The sequence below is a fragment of the Neoarius graeffei genome, chromosome 5 (assembly GCF_027579695.1).
Source record: "Neoarius graeffei isolate fNeoGra1 chromosome 5, fNeoGra1.pri, whole genome shotgun sequence".
Classification (NCBI taxonomy): domain Eukaryota; kingdom Metazoa; phylum Chordata; class Actinopteri; order Siluriformes; family Ariidae; genus Neoarius; species Neoarius graeffei.
Genome location: NC_083573.1, coordinates 112,986,845 through 113,010,137, shown reverse-complemented (window position 1 = coordinate 113,010,137; position 23,293 = coordinate 112,986,845). Strand labels below are relative to the sequence as shown.

General features: G+C 39.5%; 1 protein-coding gene across 6 annotated transcripts in view; it reads right to left on the bottom strand.

Annotated features, from left to right (window-relative positions):
- LOC132887253 (NLR family CARD domain-containing protein 3-like) overlaps nt 1–21,462 on the bottom strand; it is a 96,309-nt gene extending 74,847 nt beyond the window's left edge. For 2 of the 6 annotated variants that reach the window (XM_060922783.1, XM_060922789.1), the window contains exons 1-3: nt 21,377–21,462; nt 13,528–13,638; nt 9,894–10,004 (exon numbers count right to left, since the gene is read on the bottom strand). In XM_060922783.1, coding sequence (XP_060778766.1) covers nt 9,894–10,004; nt 13,528–13,638; nt 21,377–21,414 — 260 coding nt within the window. In that variant the 5' untranslated portion in view covers nt 21,415–21,462. The other 4 variants (XM_060922784.1, XM_060922787.1, XM_060922785.1 and 1 more) reach the window with 4 other exon arrangements.
- Between the last annotated feature and the right edge of the window lie 1,831 nt (nt 21,463–23,293).

Genomic DNA, 23,293 nt, shown 5'->3' with positions numbered 1-23,293 from the left:
AAGTGAGGAAAGGAGGAGGAACCTGCAAGCGGTATGGAGTCATATTTACCTGTTTAGCCAGTAGAGCTGTCCATCTTGAAATTGCAGCTTCTTTGGAGACAGATTCCTGTACCAATGCTCTGCGGTGCTTTATAGGCAGAAGAGGGTAAGTGACTCACCTGGTGTCTGACAATGGTACAAATTTCATTGGGGCGGACAGGGAACTGAAGGAAGCTCTTGCTGCATTGACCCATCAGCAGATTGGAGAAGCTCTCTCACAGGTTGGAATTCGTTGAAGTTTTAACCCACCGACAGGTTCCCATCATGGTGGTGTGTGGGAGAGGATGATCCGCATCATTAGAAGAGTCCTTGGTTCTGTCCTATGTCAGCAGATACTGGATGATGATGGCTTACATACAGTGTTTTGTGAAGTCAAAGCCATCTTGAATGATCGACCGCTTACCAAGTTTTCAGATGATCCAAGTGATTTGGAACCACTTACGCCTAACCATCTACTTTTGCTTAAAGGCAAGCCAGTTTTGCCACCTGGAGTGTTCGAGCCTCATGACGTTTATGTGAGAAGGAGGTGGAGACAAGTGCAATACCTCTCAGACTTGTTCTGGAAGAGATGGGTGCAGGAGTACCTGCCTTTGCTTCAAGAAAGGCAAAAATGGAATGAGAAGAAGAGGAGTTTGAAGGCTGGGGATATTGTTGTCATCATGGATGCTTCGGCTCCTCGTGGTTCTTGGCCACTCGCCAGGGTACTTGAGGTTTTTCCTGATAAGCAGGGCCTGGTACATTCTGTGAGGTTACAGACAAAATCTAATGTCATTGAAAGACCTGTGACCAAACTTTGTTTAGTGTGTGGGGTATAACTGTGAATGTATTGTCTTGATTATTTTGCAACATTTTGGTTCCTTTGTTGTTTTAATTTGTTTGAATTGTTATGTCTCTGGCCATCAACAATTAGGGGCCGGTGTGTAGGAGCCAAATGTTGCTGTGTGTTCATTGTTGTAATTTTTCTGTGGCACACTGGGTGGCGCATGTCCGCACTTGTTTCAGGTATATAGGTAGCAAACGTATTGTTGTTGGCAGGTGTTTGACCAAGAAGGGGCAAAGGGTTTTTGAATGCTAATGCTAACGCTCACTACTGTGGACGCTTGCTATTGTTACTACTGTGGAACTGCTATGGACAATTTGTGCGTGATGGAATAAATAGACCACTTTTGTATTCAACGTCAAGATTTGCCTATCTGCGTTTGTTTACTACACAGTAAGTCAAGTGAGCGTAACATTGTTAACATCTAGCGCTTTGGCCAGGCCATACCCGAGGTCAGGCACCTCAGTAGTTCAGTATTAGCCCGAACTCCTTTAATAGACCAGTTCTGAGACTATGACCTATGCTGCAAGAAATGAGAGCAGCACCTTCCCGAGTGGGAGGGATACCGTCCTGCCCTAACAGGCCAGCAGTGCCCTCAAAATTTGTCCAATTATCTATAAAGCCCACACTGTTTTCAGAGCACCACCTGGACAGCCAGCAGTTCAGCGACCATAACCTGCTGTAAATTACATCACCACACCGCACTGGGATGGGGCCAGAGCATACTACAGCATCGGACATCGCCTTCGCTAATTTAAACACCTCTACAAAGTTACTCTTAGTAACCTCAAACTGACGAAGGCGTATGCTGTCCCCTCCAAAAGTATTGGAACGGCAAGGTCAATTCCTTTGGTTTTTTTTTTGTACACTGAAGACATTTGGGTTTCAGATCAAAAGATGAATATGAGACAAAAGTTCAGAATTCCAGCTTTTATTTCATGGTATTTACATCTAGATGTGTTAAACAACTCAGGACAGAGCACCTTTTCTTTGAACCCACACTGTAAAAAAAGAATAGTCGAGAATACTTGAAATTTCAAGGCAACAGTCTGCATTAAGAATTTTATGTTTTGCCAACGATGTATGCCCATGATAATCCAAACTATGATAACACTGTTATCTTTATTAAGAATTCTTAATTAAGTCAATTTTCAATTCCTCATTCTGCCAACATAGATTTCTCTTTTTGCTGAACAGTGGCATTCACAGTAGTACAAAAAGGCAATTGAGGTTATCACAATTTTTGGGGGGGCTTTTTTTGGATAGGACAGTGTAGAGACAGGAAATGAGCAGGAGAGAGAGACGGAGAGGGATCGGGAAATGACCTCAGGTCGGAATCGAACCTGGGTCCCCGGACTTATGGTATGGCACCTGAGCCACGACAACATGATCTTCAACCGGAGAGAGAACCACATTGCCCAGCCCTTGCATTTGGGAGAGGAAACCCCGTGTCTTGGTCATTAAGAGCATGTGCTGAATAAACACCTGTGGCAATTATGTATTTTCAATTCAGATTATTCACTATTGCATATTTACACATCATTGAGGTGCACCCTATCAGTTTGATGTGGATTTTTCTGTTCGTTAATAATTATTCATATTTTCTTGTCCATTCAATTGTGAATATGGAATTACTTGAACAAAGCATAATTCTATTTTTTAGAATTATCCACATCAAGAAAAATCCACATCAAACTGATAGGGTGAATGAATGAATGAATGAATGAATGAATTTATTTATTTCGAACATGTATAAAAATGTATGTAACTATTTATACATACAAAAGAAAGAAAATGAAAAAAGTGACAAAAAAAGAATAAATAAAATAATATAAAGAGCTAATACATTACAATACACCGCACATTGTTCGAAAAAGGAGTGGGAAGAAGTACAATACTTTTTTTAATTTCCCACCCCTTTTTAACTACCCCGAAATCCAAACTACATTAATACACTTATAAAAATATATACCACATATACACTTCATGATTATCCATATAAATATATAATTACAAAAATAAATATATACTACATACCATATCCATATACATATATATACATATACACATAACTATCTATATAAATATATAATTACAAAAAAAAAAAAAATATCTACTACATACTTATCCCTGTAAATATGAAGATATCTATCCCCATAAATAAATATATACCATATACTAAGCTAGTTCTAATATAACAATCAACCCTATTCTATTTATCCCTCATCATCCTCCATTAACATATTTCCTCTGCAATATACTTGTTTAAAAATATTTTTTTGTACCTTTTTTTAAACAGAATTATATTTGCACTTTGTTTTATTTCTGTCTCCAGTCTGTTCCATAAAGTCACCCCACAGCTCGATACGCACATGCTTTTCATATTTGTTCGAACCTTTGGTTTTTTAAAATTTAGGTCTCCCCTTAGATTATATCCCCCCTCTCTCTCACTAAACATTCCTTGTATATTTTTTGGCAATAGATTATTTCTTGCTTTGTACATTATTTGTGCTGTTCTGAATTTGACCAGATCCATAAATTTCAACATGTGTGATTTTATGAATAGTGGGTTTGTGTGATCTCTGTATCCTGTTTTGTTTATTGTCCTTATTGCTCTTTTCTGTATTGTACATATCGGCTGCAGAGTGGTTTTGTAGGTGTTTCCCCAGACTTCGACACAATAAGTCAGATATGGCAAAAATAATGAGTAATATATAGTATGCAAAGATTTACAATCAAGAATATATTTTGTTTTCCACAGAATTGCCGAGCACTTTGCCAGTTTTGCTCGTACGTATCCTACATGAGGTTTCCAGCAGACTTTAGGATCCAAAATCACACCAAGAAATTTAATTTCCTGTACCATTTCTATCTTAGTATTGTCTATTATCAATTCTACATTACAATCTATTTTATGTCTCCCAAACAACATAATCTTTGTTTTGCTTAGATTTAATGATAATTTATTTTTGTCAAACCATAGTTTTAGTTTATTTATTTCAGTTGTGATTATCTCTAAAGTCTGCTGCAAATTCTCACCGGAACAAAAAATATTGGTGTCATCTGCAAACAAAACAAATTTCAATTCTTGCGAAATTGTACATATGTCATTGATGTATATTATGAATAATTTCGGACCTAATATTGACCCCTGTGGTACCCCGCATGTAATGTTCATGAAATCAGATTTATGGTCACCTATCTGCACAAACTGTTGCCTGTTTCTTAGATAGCTCGACAGCCAGCTCCACCCAACTCCCCTAACACCACACTTTTCTAGTTTACTTAATAATATACTATGATCAATAGTATCGAATGCTTTTTTTAGGTCCACAAATACTCCAATTGCTATTTTTTTATTGTCTATACATTTTGTGATTTCCTCTATTAGTTCCATTAGTGCCATCGATGTTGATCTGTCCGTTCTGAATCCATATTGACTGTCTGTAAGGAGGTTGTGTTTTTCAATGAATTTGTCCAGTCTATCTGAAAAAAGTTTTTCGAGTATTTTGGAGAATTGGGGGAGTAAAGAAACAGGCCTGTAGTTTGTGAAATGGTGTCTATCTCCGGTTTTAAACAATGGTATCACTTTTGCAATTTTCATTTTGTCTGGAAATGTACCTGATTGAAAAGATAAATTGCAGATGTGGGTGAGTGGTTTCACAATTCCCTCAATAACTGTCTTTACTGTTGACATGTCTATATCATTCCAGTCTGCAGAAGTTTTGTTTTTACATTTTCTTACAATTTGGATAATTTCTTCCTCATCAGTTGCAGTTAGAAAAATTGTACTTGGATTTCTGTCCCCCATATCTTCTATGTCCCCACATTGTGTTGTTTCGGGTTCCTTTATTTTTGCCGCTAAATCTGGTCCCACATTTACAAAGAATTGATTAAAACCATTCACCACATCCTCCATATTATTTATGGTCTTATCATTTACAGTGTAGTACTCTGGGTAATTTGTAGTTTTGGATCCATTTCTCACAATACCATTCAATACAGTCCATATACCTTTAATATTGTTTTTATTTTTCTCCACTAATTTATTATAATAGTCTTTCTTACATATCCTCATAATATTAGTTAATTTATTTTTATATTTTTTATATTTTTCCTCTGCCTCTATAGTTCGATGCTTTAAGAATTGTCTGTATAATATATTTTTCTTTTTGCAGGCATTTTGTAGCCCCTTGGTGACCCACGGACTATTTGTATATTTATGTATATTACTGTATTTCTTTATAGGACAATTTTTATTATATAGTTCATTGAATATTATTAAAAATTCCTCATATGCTTTATCAACATCTTTTTCTTTATAAACTACATTCCAGTCCTGTATTATTAAGTCATTTTTTAGTGCAATCATGGTTTCTTCAGTTTTCATTCTTATATATTTATAATTTTTATTATCCTTTTTCTTGCTATAATTACAGTAATATACATTAAAAATAGGTAGATGGTCACTGATGTCTGTTAATAGTAGACCGCTCTCTATATTATTTTCCAGGATATTAGTAAATATATTATCTATTAAAGTGGTGCTGTGAGAAGTGATCCTGCTTGGTCTGGTAATAGTTGGGTACAGGGTGCACCTCAGTGATGTGTAAATATACAATAGTGAATAATCTGAATTAAAAATACATAATTGTCACAGGTGTTTATTCAGCGCATGCTCTGAATGACCAAGACACGTGGTTTCCTCTCCCAAATGCAAGGGCTGGGCAATGTGGTTCTCTCTCCAGTTGAAGCTCATGTTGTCGTGGCTCAGGTGGCTAAGGCGCCATACCATAAATCCGGGGGCCTGGGTTTGATTCCGACCTGAGGTCATTTCCTGATCTGTCTCTCTCCTGCTCATTTCCTGTCTCTACACTGTCCTATCCAAATAAAGATGAAAAAAGCCCCCCCAAAAATTGTGATAACCTCAATTGCCTTTTTGTACTACTGTGAATGCCACTGTTCAGCAAAAAGAGAAATCTATGTTGGCAGAATGAGGAATTGAAAATTGACTTAATTAAGAATTCTTAATAAAGATAACAGTGTTATCATAGTTTGGATTATCATGGGCACATCGTTGGCAAACATAAAATTATTAATGCAGACTGTTGCCTTGAAATTTCAAGTATTCTCAACTATTCTTTTTTACAGTGCACCCACTTTTCAAGTGAGCAAAAGTATTGGAACAGACATTATTAAATTAACTTAAAGTGAATAACATTTAATATTTGGTGGCATAACCCTTACTTGCAATAACTGCATTGAGCCTGCGACCCATTGACTTCACCAGGCTGTTGCATTCTTCATTTGAAATGCTGTTCCAGGCCTTTACTGCAGCCTCTTTCAGTTGTTGTTTGTTTCTGGGGGTTTCTCCCTTCAGTCTCCTCTTCAGGAGGTAAAATGCATGCTCTATTGGGTTAAGGTCCGGTGATTGACTTGGCCAGTCCAAGACCTTCCACTTTTTCCCCCTGATGAAGTCCTTTGTTATGTTGGCAGTGTGTTTTGGGTCATTGTCTTGTTGCATGATGAAGCTTCTCCCAATTAGTTTGGATGCATTTTTCTGTAAATTGCCAGACAAAATGGTTTTGTAGACTTCAGAATTCATTCTGCTGCTACCATCATGAGTTACATCATCAATAAAGACTAGTGAGCCCGTTCCAGAAGCAGCCATGCAAGCCCAAGCCATGACATTACCTCCATCATGCTTCACAGATGAGCTTGTATGTTTTGGATCATAAGCAGATCCTTTCTTTCTCCATACTTTGACCTTTCCATCACTTTGGTAGAGGTTAATCTTGGTCTCATCAGTCCATAAAACTTTGTCCCAAAACTTTTGTGGCTGATCTCTGCATCTCATCATTGCTGAGGATTGTGCTCCCATCACCCAATCAAGCATCCAGCCAGAGCAGGTCATGATATATTTTACCATATTAACATGCCATTGTTGTGTGTTATGCCTGATGTAAAGACTCTCGTCTCTGCGAGCCTACCATACAGATTTAATACTTGTCATTTTTAGGGCATACCTAACAACGTGTTTTCTTTCTCCCCCCCCCCAATCTGTCCCTCTGAGTTACATGTTGATCCTGGGATTGAGATGCTGGCCTCTTCTGCCCCTTGGACCTGCTTGATCCATCCTGGTGCCCTGTGTCTGGTCGGAGTTTTATCGCACCGCTCCTGTGAAGGACGGCCCCATGAGGACAGTTGAGGGTTATACCTGTTAAAACTGTTAATATTATAGTCAGGCTGTCTGTTGTTGCCCAAATGAGGATGGGTTCCCTTTTGAGTCTGGTTCCTCTCGAGGTTTCTTCCTCATGTCGTCTGAGGGAGTTTTTCCTTGCCACCATCGCCACAGGCTTCATCATTGGGGATAGATTAGGGATAAAATTAGCTCATGTTTTCAGTCGTTCAAATTCTGTAAAGCTGCTTTGCGACAATGTTTATTGTTAAAAGCGCTATACAAATAAACTTGATGATGATGATGATACTTCTTTGCAAAATCCAATCTAGCCTTCTGATTTCTTTTGCTGATGAGTGGTTTGCATCTTGTGGTATGGCCTCTATATTTCTTCTCTCGAAGTCTTCTTCAAACAGTGGATTGTGATACCTTCACCCCTGCCCTGTGGAGTTTGGCAGTGATGTCACTGACTGTTGTCTTTGGGTGTTTCTTCACAGCTCTCACAATGTTTCTGTCATCAACTGCTGTCGTTACCCTTGGCTGACCTGTTCGATGTTTGTTGCTCAGTACACCAGTAGTTTCTTTCTTTTTCAGTACATTCCAAATTGTTGTACTAGCTATGCCCAATGTTTGTGCAATAGCTCTGATCGATTTTCCCTCTTCTCTCAGCTTCAAAATGGTTTGCTTTTCTCCCATTGACAGCTCTCTGGTCTTCATGTTTGCTTAGCAGCAAATACAGTTTTCACAGGTGAAACCCAAAGCCAAAAACAAGAACTATTTAAAGTTTCAGCAATCAATCTAAAAGGCAACACCTGAGCAACTAGAAACACCCATCAGTCACATGTTCCAATACTTTTGCTCACTTGAAAAGTGGGTGGGTTCAAAGAAAAGGTGCTCTGTCCTGAGTTGTTTAACACATCTAGATGTAAATACCATGAAATAAAAGCTGGAATTCTGAACTTTTGTCTCATATTCATCTTTTGATCTGAAACCCAAATGTCTTCAGTGTACCAAAAAAACAAAGGAATTGACCTTGCCATTCCAATACTTTTGGAGGGGACTGTATCATTAGCTCCTACATAGATAACTATCTTTGAGAACCTGTGCTTGCCTAGGACCCTAAGATTACCTGCTATGTCCCGCGGCCTGGCTCCTGGTATACACCTGACTAAAGCTGCTGGTGTTAAGACCTAGCTAACTTCACATGCCGTATGATAGAGTCCCCTATACCCAGAACTCTTTCAGGTTTCTCAGTGGGTGCATCACTAAGGAGAGCAAACCTGTTCGACACGTGATGCAGAGAGGAGTGGTGCTCCTGTGGGCGAGCCTCAGCGGTAGCTTTGGCTCTACACTTATGCCGCCGAGTCATCACCCATTCGCCCTGCTGTAAGGGCTCTAATGCCGGAGTTGGGAGATTACTAACTCCACCTAGGGCATCCAGACTTTCTCCTGCAGAAACTACACTGTTCTCATTCTCACTTGCTTTCTCTAAAGTCTGGATACGCACCTCCAAAGCTGCAATCTTCTCCGTCAGAGAGCTAACTAATCTGCACTTATCACAAATAAAGCTATCACTCGCGACGGAGGAAGAATGACTAAACATTCTGCACTCAACACACTGAACAAGCTGAAGGTGTGCCATGATGAAAGGGTTCACGTACCTTAATCGAGGATCTGTTGATATTAAAGCAGATTCGATGTGGATGGCCTCTGCTTGTGGTCTTTACACAGGAGGAGAAAAAAAAAAGAAAGCTTCCGGTCTTGGTGTTCTTCCAAAAATAATTTAAAATGCGGAAAAGGAAAAGCGAAAGTGCAATAAAAAATGAAAAGAAATACTGGAAAATTATTTGTTGAAAAAATAAAAAGGATTAGCGATTAACGCCAACATTCGTGGAAAAAAGACTTGTTGCAAACAACTCGGAAACCAGGAAGTACGTCACACAGAATGCCAGAGGGAAGGAACAGAGGGAAGTCTGGGCTGCTCTGCTTAGGCTGCTACCCCCACGACCCGGATAAGCGGCAGAAAATGGATGGATGGATGGATGGACTACAATCACCTTGCTAACTTTAGGACTGCAGTTATCATGAACAGTTTTGCACTCAAGTTGCCATCAATGAAGTTTTTATAACATCAACAAAACAGTCTTAATGCTAAAGCTATAATGAATTTCCTGGTTTCACAGTTGTACTTTGTGACTCTTTAGGACCCAGTTATAGATATGAGTTATTTATAATCATGCTATCTGTTATCACCCAGATGAGGATAGGTTCCCTTTTGAGTCTGGTTCCTCTCGAGGTTTCTTCATGTCGTCTGAGAGTGTTTTTCCTCACCACCATCGGCACAGGCTTCATCATTGAGGATAAATTAGTAATAAAATTAGCTCATGTTTGAAGTCTTTAATTTTCTGTAAAGCAACTTTGCGACAATGTCTACTGTTAAAAGTACTATCCAAATAATCTTTACTTGACCCCGACCTGGCAACTGCGCTGGACAAGGGAGATGATGATGACAGATATTTAACACTATCCTCTTAACACAATACAATGATTTCAGGATTTCCTCATGAACACATTTAGAAAAAAAAAGTTTGAATGAATGAATGAAATAGTGATATAGTGATTAATGTCCCAGGTGTAAATGTTCTCGTGTCGCACCACAGACCCTCCAGTTCAGGGACTGCAGGCTGAACTGAACTCTTCCAGCTGTTTTCCTCACTGCCAGTCCGAGAGCTGCAGCGCTGCACAGTTTAGTGTTTTACTGCTTCAACACCTGATAAAGCTCATGAAGGGCTTCACAATGACACCAGTGAGTTTGATCAGGTGGAACAGTGCTGTAAAACACCTCACTATACTGACCTCTGATCAGCAGGACTGTCTCTGAAGACAGGTGGGCGTTCCATTGACCGGTCACTCTTCATGGACACACAGCTGGGTTCTGGTGAGTCTGATCTCTTTCCCTCCATCATTCTACAACACAGATATTATTACAGACGCAAATTAAGGGAAGTGTACATGCTAATATAATATGGAGTGCATATGGATGACTGTATATCCAGTTTGAATGAACACTGAACCTCTTCTTAGTCTAATAAGCAGCAAATTAAATAATATAGGCAAATAAAAGTCAAGGCTGAGCATTTCAACCAACCTTATTATATCTAAAAGTGTTTAAAAGGCATACACGTTAAAGGGGAACTGAAGTCATTTTTAAACTTGCTTTATTTCTTAATTAACGTGTTATTCAATTACATTTTTGATTTTAGTAACCTTATATCGTGACTCGTATTGGCAACTAATTGCAATTAAATATAATACTCATCAGCCTATTCGGTTTTTAGCCGTGTTGAATTTAGTTCGTTTGGTCCACAGCAGGCGTCGCTTATCTGCGCGATCTTCACGAGACTTGTGCGAGACTTCGAAACGTGAAGTGTCAGCCAGGTGTCAGTGCCACCATTTTGAAAACTGTTTTCCAAACGAAGTATTGCACAAAAACGAGTTTAAATGATGATTACTGCCTACTTTTTTCAAACTTTACTGATTGCTATCAAAACAAGCAAAACTTCCGGCTTAATTACATCAGCATTCGAAAGAGGGCACGCGCGTCTTTTTTTGTGGTCACACTGAAAGAAATCAAATCAAATGTGATTTAATAAAAGGCAGCAGCAAAGAAGAAAGTATTCAGCCTTGATATCGGCCCATATGGACAGTTGAAAGTCACACCTGGAAGACGCTCTGGACTCTTACAGTAATGCTTTTATGGCTGAGGACTACAGTTGACTTGCTAACTTTAGGACTGCAGTTGTCATGAACAGTTTTGCACTCAAGTTTCCATCAATGAAGAGTTTATAACATCAACGAAACTGACTTCATGTTAAAACTGTTAATGTTATAGTCATGCTGTCTGTTGTTGCCCAAATGAGGATGGGTTCCCTTTTGAGTCTGGTTCCTCTCGAGGTTTCTTCCTCACGTCATGACTGTCGTCTGAGGGAGTTTTTCCTTGCCACCGTCACCACAGGCTTGCTCATTGGGGATAGATTAGGGATAAAATTAGCTCATGTTTTAAGTCATTCAAATTCTGTAAAGCTGCTTTGCGACAGTGTTTATTGTTAAAAGCGCGATACAAATAAACTTGACTTGACTTGATTTAAAAGAACTGGAAGCTGCAGCAGATACAAAGTAACATAGCTAACAAACGGAGTAGTGAAAAAATCCTTTCCCTTAAAAATTGTTAATGTTTAAAGCATATTTCTATGATAATATGCCACGTGCACACTTTCCCTTTCTCCCTCAACACATTTTAAAAAAACTCAGTAAATTTATAGAGATGTCCTCAGCTGAGAAACAGCGGAGACACAGGGCTCGTCATGATGCTGATCCTGCAAGAAGGGCAGCGTATGTGGAGAAGCAGAGAGGGGCGTGGTCTAAACTGTGTGACTTTCTTTCAGTACCTTTACATTCACCTCGATATTCCACTATTATTCCCAATATGATATTCCAGGGATGCAAACACAACCATGGTCAAAAAAGAGTGAGGTAGCGCAGCGACGCGGACCCCCACCACCACCACCACACACACACACACACTAAATATCAATCAGACAACAGTTTCAACAAAACAGAACATTTCTTAATTACTATTATTTATTAATTCAGTTCCCAATCCATCTTCAGTTCCCCACCCCAAAGTCAGTCCATCTTTACTCCTTTTTCTTCCTTTTCTTTGCCACTTCCTGAAGTTTGTGTAGTGCCTTGGATGTATGCACCACGAACTCATATAACACACACATGGGTTACACATTACCATTTGATCACTCGATGTTCTAAAATAGCAGCTAGTCGGGTGCTAACGGTTAGCATTTTAACTAAGCCAGACAGCCACAAGCTTTAATAAGACCAATTCTTGCACGTATAGAACGGTATTACGGCACTTAAATATCATCGAGGAACAAAAAACAATAGTCATTAACCCATGTAGACACTACGTTGAGAACATATACAGTCATCATGCAACTCCTCAAATAACATTACGTTTTTCAGGCATTTTTTACCCCAAGGATAGGTCATGGCTAATATGGTTAGATGAAGGAGGCTAGGTTACGAGAGACACTTTGATTGTAGATGAGTAAATGACTTCCACTTCAACGCTGATCGTTTACTCCCAGTCACCGAAGCTCCAAAGAAATACACACTAGTAGATGAAATTCAGCAAGTTGATAAATGAACACACCAATCTGAGGAAAAGCCCGGGAGTCACATTCCTTAGCAACCAGATTGCCCAGCCATCGGTTCCATCCACTGACAGTGTAGCAGCTCGCAGTTTGTAATGGAACGCTGTTGAATATTATAATAGCAGCCAGCAGCTACACTGTCAATCTTACTGTCAATGGTTCCATATATCCACCAGGGGGAACCAAACGTTGTATGGTCTGCACAGTACTCGGGTCTATCATTACTACCAGAGTGGATTACCGGAGAGCAACCCACCCCCCAAAAAAAACTCTTCGGATCTGCACGAATTACACAAGTCGCCCAAAATGCCGGGGAAAAAGCGGAATGCGCCGAAAAGCACGCCGTTTGCATGCCTGATATTCAGAATTTGATTCGGGTCTCGTGAACAGCATATTCCATTTAGATATTCCGAATTTGACCTTGTATCGAATTTAGCGTTTTCCGATGAAGACCTGTGGGATATGCCGAGATCATTCATGTTTTAGGAGCGTTCTGTGGATGTGTACAGCACATTCGGTATCTCTGTGAAAGAATTCATTGATTTAAATCACATTTTATTGGATACCAGCAGCTGCGATGAGAAACAGTGAAGTCACTGCTGGGGTTTACTGCAAAAGAAAAGCAGATCAGAGTTTACAATATAAAGGTGTAATTTCCCCCAATTATTCACTGTGATTTTATTTTCTAGATTTCATCACTGCACTAAAATTAATTTCCGGTTACGCCACTGTCACTCTGGCACATGATGTGCTTCTGAACTCATGTGACACCAGAGTGTGACTCACATCAAGCTCAGCACACTAGTGTTGATTTCAACCTGCACTTCAGACTGTGATCAAGCCAGCCATGGTAGAAACCAGAGTGCACATATATACAGCGGTTTACAGTAAACACCCTTCAGATGGGGAAGAAAGGCTGGATCATGTGACAATGCTGAGCAGTAGTTTACTGTTTCAGTATTACTATTCCCAAGTTTTCCTGGGCCAAATGAAAGGAGGCTGAGGACCGGATTTGTCCCACAGGACTGCGTGGGTCTTCAGCACATCTCCGGATAGTAGAGACCCAGCTTGCCACCATATTTTCCCATTTAAATAACCTCAAGAAGCAGCAGTTTTCCTCACTGCCAGTCCGAGAGCTGCAGCGCTGCACAGTTTAGTGTTTTACTGCTTCAACACCTGATAAAGCTCATGAAGGGCTTCACAATGACACCAGTGAGTTTGATCAGGTGGAACAGTGCTGTAAAACACCTCGCTATACTGACCTCTGATCAGCAGGACTGTCTCTGAAGACAGGTGGGCGTTCCATTGACCCGTCACTCTTCATGGACACACAGCTGGGTTCTGGGGAGTCTGATCTCTTTCCCTCCATCATTCTACAACACAGATATTATTACAGACGCAACTTTTTATGAGAGTGTTGCAGGCATCAAATTCTAACTTTGTTTATATTTACAAAATACAATTAAGTTGGTCCGTAAAACTATTGAAAATATTTTCTTTGTACCTTCATCAGTTACATAAAGTTTCATGTGAATTAACAAATCACAGATTTTTGCTTTTACTGCATTTTGGAAAATATCCCAACTCTCTCTCTCTCTCTCTCTCTCTCTCTCTCACTCACACACACACACACACACACACACACACACGGCCATGCTCTCTCTCTCTCTCTCTCTCTCTCTCTCTCTCACACACACACACACACACACACACACACACACACGGCCATGCTCTCTCTCTCTCACACACACACACACACACACACACACACACACACACACACACACACACACGGCCATGCTCTCTCTCTCTCACTCATACACACACACACACACACACACACACACACACACACGCCCATGCTCTCTCACTCACACACACACACACACACACACACACACACACACACACACGGCCATGCTCTCTCTCTCACTCATACACACACACACACACACACACACGGCCATGCTCTCTCTCTCTCTCTCGCTCTCTCTCACTCACACACACACACACACACACACACGGCCATGCTCTCTCTCTCTCTCTCTCTCTCTCTCTCTCTCACTCACACACACACACACACGGCCATGCTCTCTCTCTCTCTCTCTCTCTCTCTCTCACTCACACGGCCATGCTCTCTCTCTCACTCACACACACACACACACACACACACAAAGTTACAAAAAGAAAATGACAAACTCAAATTACAGATCAATGAGTTAAGCCAAGAAATGGAAGGACTAAAGAACAAGATCGCGTCACTTCTTGCACCTTCGAACAAGGACACTGAAATCATCAAGAGCCTTGATTTTATGAGAGAAGGATTTGATGATATGAAATCCTCCCAGTTTTCAGTGGAAAGAGAATTAAAAATCGTTATCTGCTAAGTTAGAAAGACTTAGCGAAAGAGTCTATTCCATTGATGGGGCAATTGAAGGCATGTATAAATATAGTTACCAATATAACATGAAAATCTTCGGTGTTCCACAAGGAGGCCCTCGTGAATCTGCAACAGAATCTGCTGACATCTGCATGAATCCTTTTCACAAAATGGGGGCGACCTCGATTTCTCTATCTGACATCGACATAGTCCACCGAATTCCAAACCGCCGACCATCTTCTTATCCACCAGCTATCATTTGCAAGTTTACGAGAAGACTGGCAAAGGAACAAGTTATGAATCGAAAGAAGGAGGCAGCAAGAATCAATGTTTCTGATATTACTGGTTTTCCGTCACCAACAAAGTCTTGAATTAAAGTTATGGATCACCTTACCCCAAGATCACAACAACTCCTAAGTGAAGCAAAAGAATTCCAGAAAAACCACAACTATAAGTATTGCTGGACAACGAACTCGGCTATTTATCTCAAGAAAGACGATGAATCTATTACCATCCAAGTAACTGGATCAGAAGTTCTTTGTCATCTGTGATCAAATCTACAACTGAAGATAAGAATTACTCTAAATGAAGCAAGATAAGTGTTCACTAAAGAAACAAAAAAAACTTACTCAAGGAACTTCCCTTTTATAATACGAACATCATGTTAAGTCATGGCCAATTCAACAATTTACTGTCGTCAAATACTCAGAATCTTCCTTGTAAACCCTGCTTAGATAAGCTCCATAGACTTTATGATCTAGACTTATTTAAAACAAATTTTTCTCCTAAGCCTGATATTAGTCCTGACTTTCACATTTCAAATAACATTACCTCAAACTATTATTCGCCACATAGTTTCCAAAAACTGAAAAGCACTTTAATCTCTAATAATTCTGAAGCAAGTTTTTCAATAATTTATAACAATATAAGGAGTTTAAACGCAAATTTAGAAAAATTTCAAACTCATCTATTAAATGAGCTTGCATTTGAATTTGATATTATTGGAATTTCAGAAACAAAATTAACTAGTTCTAGTTTGCCTCCTATAACTAATTTGAATATTCCTGGCTACTTTTTTGAATACGTTCCGACACCTTTAGCTTCTGGAGGTGTTGGCATGTATATCAGTTCGAATCTTAATTATTCAATTCTCGAAAAAACTTCCAATTCTGATTTTCAAGCCCTATGGGTTGACATTATGATTCCTAATCAAAAAAATATTATCTGTGGTATAATTTACAGACAACATAGTTCTCCAGTTAACTTTTTGAAGTATCTGGAAAACACTTTAGAGCTATACAATAAGAAGGAAAGATCAGTTTTCCTACTTGGAGATTTCAACATCGACCTGTTAAAATTAGAAACTTGTAATCACAGTCATAACTTTCTGACTACTTTGCAGAGTAATTATTTGCTACCAACTGTTGTTAAGCCTACTAGGGTTTATAATACCTCCGCTACAGTTATCGATAATATCTTTACGAACATACCAGAAAAACTGACTTTGAGTGGAAATATAATTTCTGACATAAGTGATCATTATTCACAATTCTGTATAATTTCATCAACCAAACTCAAAATACAAACTAACAAACCTAAAACAAGATTTATTTCTAATAACATTATCAATAATTTTGTAAATGAACTTTCCAAATCTGAATTTACCAAATACCCCGCAGCGTCATTTTTTGGTAATGGTAATACAGACTCTTCCTTTTCCATATTTTATAAAAAGATAAACAATTTAGTGAATAAACATGCTCCAATTAAATTTCGTTCCAACCAGAGACTAAAACAAATGCAAAAGCCATGGATAACGCAGGGTATACAAAGATCAATTAAAGTAAAAAAATCAGCTTTTTTTGCTCTGGCGATACTGACAAATATAAATACTATAGAAATAAAATATCTATTCTAGCCTAATACACATCTCTAAAAAAACTTCACTACAACTACTTTTTTGAACTTAATATAAGAAACATGAAACGAACATGGAAAGGTATTAATGCGCTTATTAATAACAATAAAAAAAGATCGAAAACCATTTCCCGTCGTAAAGACCCATTAAATAACGAAAAACTGGAATTCAATACTCAAAATTTGTCCAATATTATGAACACGCATTTTGCTTCGATCGGGCCTAAACTAGCTAGCAAGATTCCTTTGTCTAATAAACATTTTTCCGATTATTTAAAGAATCTAGAACTAAGAGTCTTTCTTCTTCTCACCAGTTCTAAGACAAGAAATTGAAAATGAAATCCTAGCCTTGCCCCAAAATAAGTCTTATGGTCTATACTCTTGTCCCGTTGACCTACTCAAAGCCTCATGTCACCTTATTAATGATCACTTAGCTTATCTAATAAACTCCTTTATTAACACTGGATCATATCCCTCTAAATTAAAATTCTCTAAAATGATTCCTGTATTCAAATCAGATGACTCTGATCCAAGTAACTATAGACCAACTGCATTACTTTCAGTCTTTAATAGAATCTTTGAGAAATTGATTTATAATCGTTTAATTGCATTTATTGATAAAAATGACCTACTCTTTGAATTTCAATACGGCTTTAGAAAAAACTTCTCAACTCAGCATGCAATATTAGATATAATAAGCTCTATACAATCGAATATTGATAAAAACCTCTTCTCTTGTGCGATATTTTTGGATTTATCGAAAGCCTTTGACACTGGGGACCATAGTATATTGTTAAATAAGCTATACTGCTGTGGGTTCCGTGGAATAATTTATGACTGGCTTAGATCTTATTTAAGCGGTAGAACTCAAACTACAGGTTTCAGTATCTCAAATAAAAAAAAATGACTTGTGGTGTACCACAAGGTTCAGTTCTTGGACCTTTACTATTCTTACTCTATATAAATGACATCTCAAATGCCTCCAGTATCCTTAAGCTTCACCTCTTTGCTGATGATACTAACATTTTATATGCTAATAAATCTATTAAAGTACTTGAAAGTGTAGTAAATAAAGAGCTAACAAAACTTCACGAATGGTTTACAGTTAATAAGCTAACTCTTAACCTAAAAAAAATCAAATTTTGTAATTTTTTCTCACTATCATAAAAAAGTATCTTCAATTAATATTAAAATATTTAATAACTCTCAAAACAAATTTGTTTCACTTGAACGTAAAAAATTGTCAAATATTTGGGTTTAATAATCGATGACAATCTTTCTTGGAAGCCTCATATTGATTTTATTTACAACAAAATAAGCAAGGTTGTCGGCCTTTTGGCCAAGCTTAGACATTTTATTCCACTACATACCCTTATGACATTATATCGCTCTCTGATTCAACCTTATTTAACATATGGTCTTAGTTCTTGGGGACAGGCTTGTAAAACTCATTTAAAGTATTAATCCTACAAAAACAAGCTTTAAGATTAATCCATTTTGTTGATAATAAAGAAAGTGCCTTTCCATTGTTTTCCAAAACCAATATTTTACCAGTAAATCTTCTTTTCTATGAATGTATTTCTAAATTAATGTATGACGTTGTTAATCAAAGTGCACCCTCATCTCATTATCCGTAGCCGCTTTATCCTGTTCTACAGGGTCGCAGGCGAGCTGGAGCCTATCCCAGCTGACTACGGGCGAAAGGCGGGGTTCACCCTGGACAAGTCTCCAGGTCATCACAGGGCTGACACATAGACACAGACAACCATTCACACTCACATTCACACCTACGCTCAATTTAGAGTCACCAGTTAACCTAACCTGCAGTAGGGCTGCACAATATATCAAAAAAGTATCGATATCGCGATATCATAGTTTGCGATACACATACCGCAAAAATTACTTAAATTTCGATAAAAGGCAGATTTTTCTGTGCCGTCCAATCACATTTGAATGTCAACAAGCGCCGCGGGATAACTCCGCCCCCTATTGCAAAACAAGTAAAAGCCTCGTGGTGATGGCGGAAGCAAGTGTGGTGAGACAAACTTGTGTGAGGAGGAACTGGTTTCCAAAAAAAAAAAATGCACGTCTGCTATTTGGAAGTGCTTTGGATTCAGGAGGGGTGACGTACTGCAAACTCAGGTACTTTGCAAGACATGTACCTGTAAAACAGTGGTGGGGCGGCTCGCTGGGACAAACACTGCTGTACAGAAGCATAAAAACATAAAACCGCGCTCTCTCTCTCACACACACACACTACCTCTCACACACACACACTACCTCTCACTCTCTCTCTCACACACACTACCTCTCACTCTCTCACACACACTACCTCTCACTCTCTCTCTCACACACACACTACCTCTCACTCTCTCTCTCACACACACACTACCTCTCACTCTCTCTCACACACACACTACCTCTCACTCTCTCACACACACTACCTCTCACTCTCTCTCTCACACACACACTACCTCTCACTCTCTCTCTCACACACACACTACCTCTCACTCTCTCTCTCACACACACTACCTCTCACTCTCTCACACACACTACCTCTCACTCTCTCTCTCACACACACTACCTCTCACTCTCTCTCTCACACACACACTACCTCTCACTCTCTCTCTCTCTCACACACACACTACCTCTCACTCTCACACACAACCGCTCTCACTCTCTCTCACGCACACACAACCGCTCGCTCACTCACTCACACACGCTACCGCTCTCTCTCTCACGCACGCACACACACAACCGCTCTCTCTCTCTCTCTCTCACACACACACACACAACCGCTCTCACTCTCTCTCTCACACACACACACACACAACCGCTCTCTCTCTCTCTCACACACACACACAACCGCTCTCTCTCTCTCTCACACACACACACAACCGCTCTCACTCTCTCTCTCTCTCTCTCTCTCACACACACAACCGCTCTCTCTCTCTCTCACGCACGCACACACACACACAACCGCTCTCACTCTCTCTCTCTCACACACACACACACACACACACTACCGCGCTCTCTCTCTCTCTCTCTCACACACACACACCACTGCTCTCTCACCCGCGTGTGTTATTAACAGATTGTGTTTGAGTTTATGGTGAATCTGTGTCGCTCACCTTCATCTCCCGGGAGCCGCTGAAATTGACATTTTGAATGCTTTATGTTAATGTAATGTAGTTTTCAGTTTTTTGTTTACTTCAACTTAAGACATTTTCTGCTGTGCTCACAAAAATTAAGAGATTTAAAGATGGTTGATGGACACCACTGCAGGTGTAGCCATGTTTTTCCAACAAAAAATAATGCTGGAATGGAAGCGATGCATTGGGTGTTTTTTTTAAATGCTAGATACAGGGCAGAACGGCGAGTAGAGGTAAGAAAAACATTATGTATTTAATTATCGTGATACATATCGATATCGAGAGATCCAGTCATGTTATCGAATATTTTTCTGATATCATGCAGCCCTAACCTGCATGTCTTTGGACTGTGGGGGAAACCGGAGCACCCGGAGGAAACCCACGGGGAGAACATGCAAACTCCACACAGAAAGGCCCTCGCCGGCCACGGGGCTCAAACCCGGACCTTCTTGCTGTGAGGCGACAGCGCTAACCACTACACCACCGTGCTGCCGCTTTATGAACTGCTAGCCTTATAACATTATCAGTATTGAACGTCCAGCTGTCAGCCTATAACGTTGGAAACGCAGCAAACAATGTGATAAAGATAAAATGCAGTAGTTGAGAGGCTACTGTAGGATGCCCATAGGCTAATAATAACTTCGTATTTATTTGACTATTATAATTTCATTGACTCTCAATGTTTACTCAATGGAGTATTGAACCTCCAGCTTGTTTTTTGCAATTTATTCCTTGAATGTCAACTAAAGAATGATTGAAAGATTGCCACCAAAACGGCAAAAAAATAAACTTTAACTTGAATTTTGGTGAGTAATTTTCATAAATTTAAAAGACAGGTTTTCCACCAACATCAAGTCCAGCAAACTAATGGCCTGCCCTGTAAGGTAAAGTTGGGTCGAGGAATGAAACCAGGCAGGGTTCTGGGAAAAATTGTTTTAGCTGTCTTCTCTTAAAGAACTTAAAAGAATTTAGATTAATCTCAAATGCTTCTTGTAGCTTTAAAATAGTCCCAGCAGGTGACTCTGAAGAAAAATAGTGTGTTTGAACACCGCCCGCTGTAAACACTTTGCATACACCCCAATGACCGACTCCACCGACCGCCACGACACCACCGCGCACGATTCCCTCATCGGCACAGTGGCGCACCACAAACTGCTACCTGGTCTGTGGGAAACACTGACTGTACCTTTATATCGAATAACAAGTATTGTCTCCTCTTTTTCTTTTTGTTACCAAATAGTTGTTAATTTGTCAAGTATGTTTTATCTTTTTCATACATTTAAGTATTATATTAATTCATATAAAAATGTTTTTCTTTGTAAACATGAGTGTGCCTTGATTAGCAGTGCGCTATGTGCAGACTCGTGTAGTCTGTTATATGTTTGTGTGGAACCCACTGCCTCGGCACATCTGCTGCCGGACCCCCGGCCCCCGCCCCGGCCCCTGCGGTGGGATTGGCTTTCGGATGGAGTTGTAGTGGGCTCACACAGACCACCAAGACGTCAAACAGCAAAAAAAAAAAAACAAGGTTAATAACACTCCCACCAACAGCAGACTTTAGTCGGACATGTGCCTGACCAATAAGCACGAACAAAGCAACAAAAAGGCATAGTTTTTAACATAATACTTGAATATAATACGGGGCGCCGTGAGCATGCTTACCTTTCAGGGCAAAGGCAGGTAAACACTAAAAAAAACATGAAGTCCCACACGCAGCAAATCCCCACCCAAAAAAACTACCTGTGAACAGTGCCACAGTGACACCCTGTGGCGTAAACAGGTAACTGTCTTACATGTGTAATTCTGTGGCCCCATGCATGAACCTGATAACCCACATATTTTTAAAAATGAGAAAATTGAATCTGAATATAATAATCCGTAAATTTGATATCAGTCAACCAGACATAGATTTGAGGTTTGTAAGGGTTTCATTAACATGTCTCCAGTTAGTCTGAAAATTGCACTGGTGAACATTTTAAACAGCTAAGAAAAATACAGATATACTGTATGTATATGAGGTGAATATCCCCAATGAAGAATCTGGTGCATGAACCCTCAGGCTGTCAGGTTCATTCATGGTAAAACATTAAAAAAAGTAGCATTACTACATGGTTACAAAGTAATACTTTATTAACTGCAAACAACAACAACAACAACATGGTTTCAAATGAAACAACTGAATAATGAAGAAACTTGTGAAATCATCTAGTTTTAAGCCTTCCACGGCTAGTTTATATGGTATAGGCCCCAATTAGTCTGGTTAACACCAGACCATATCACAAGTGAAATATGGTCTGGAATCCGCCTATTGAATTTCTCGTAGGGGAGGTGTGGTTTACAATTGTCAACGGCCGTTTATTGGATGTTGCGAATGTCTATCATTTGGCGTATACGTAGCCCATGGCCAATCATGGCAGTTGTACCCGGTGACGTAGTTAGAACGACGAAGAAGACGAAGAGGCGAAGAAGAGAAGGAAAGAGAAAGAGAAGGCAAAACAAAAATAGGAAAACAATGGCACCGAACGATTACTGCCATTTGTGCAAGACAAATATGAGAGAAGCTGGACCCGCTGCCATGTTAAATGTGATCCGTAAACAGTCCCAAATAAACTGCAAGCTTCCGTTTGTCGAGTAGTACACGTCACCGTCTTTCCACCCCTCCCCACTCTCTGATTGGCTCCCTAACTCAGGCGAGCCTTTAGACCATAGTTTCCATGCTGTCTTTTCAGATTGGAACGATTGTGCAAAGCAGCATGGGATTTCCCAGGCTAGGCCCCAATGGCATTGCACACCGGTCCATATACTATGTCTTCTGAGGCACATCACAAGCGTATGAAAGAAAACCTGCAAAATAAATCTACTTGATAGTGTATAGACTTGGAATGTTTCAAAGGGTTCAACGAAAGGTACCCTTAACTGAGCAAACAGTTGAAACTAAATTTAATGCGTCCCACACAATGTAAATGTTGAAAATTTTTAATTCTAGTACTGCTTGGTTGTTCTGTGATCACAGATATATGTACATACCTCTAAGGATTTCACTAATAACTTCCTGAAAGGACAGCCTTCTCGCAGCTGTCTTTGCACGTCTTCCCATGGACGCTGCCATGTTGGATTTTGTTGGTTGTCAGATTCATGCATGGAAAAATATTTTGATTATATGCTCAGCAGATAGTGCTGCTACCTGTATTACAGAAGTGGAACTAATTATCGGTTCGTCAATTTCAGGGAAGGCAGATATTGATATGAACTGTTCAGAGACATGCCCAACTAAAATTTTTGGAACAAGTGGGTTGTCAGGTTCATGCATGGGGCCACATAATTGAAATAAAAGATTGATTGAAAAGATTGAAAGCAAGCAAAGGGCTCGAACTCTGCGAACTGGCCAAAGAATTGTCAGTAATCAGAGAAACTCAGGCCTGGGGAGAGACAGGGCCTTGAACTCTCATGAGAACAGAACAGATCTAGATCTGATCAGGAGCATCTCATTTTAGAGCACAAGTCTGAGATTAGATGTACTGAAAATACATATCTTGAATTAGCGTCCATTTAATAATAATAATAATAATAATAATAATA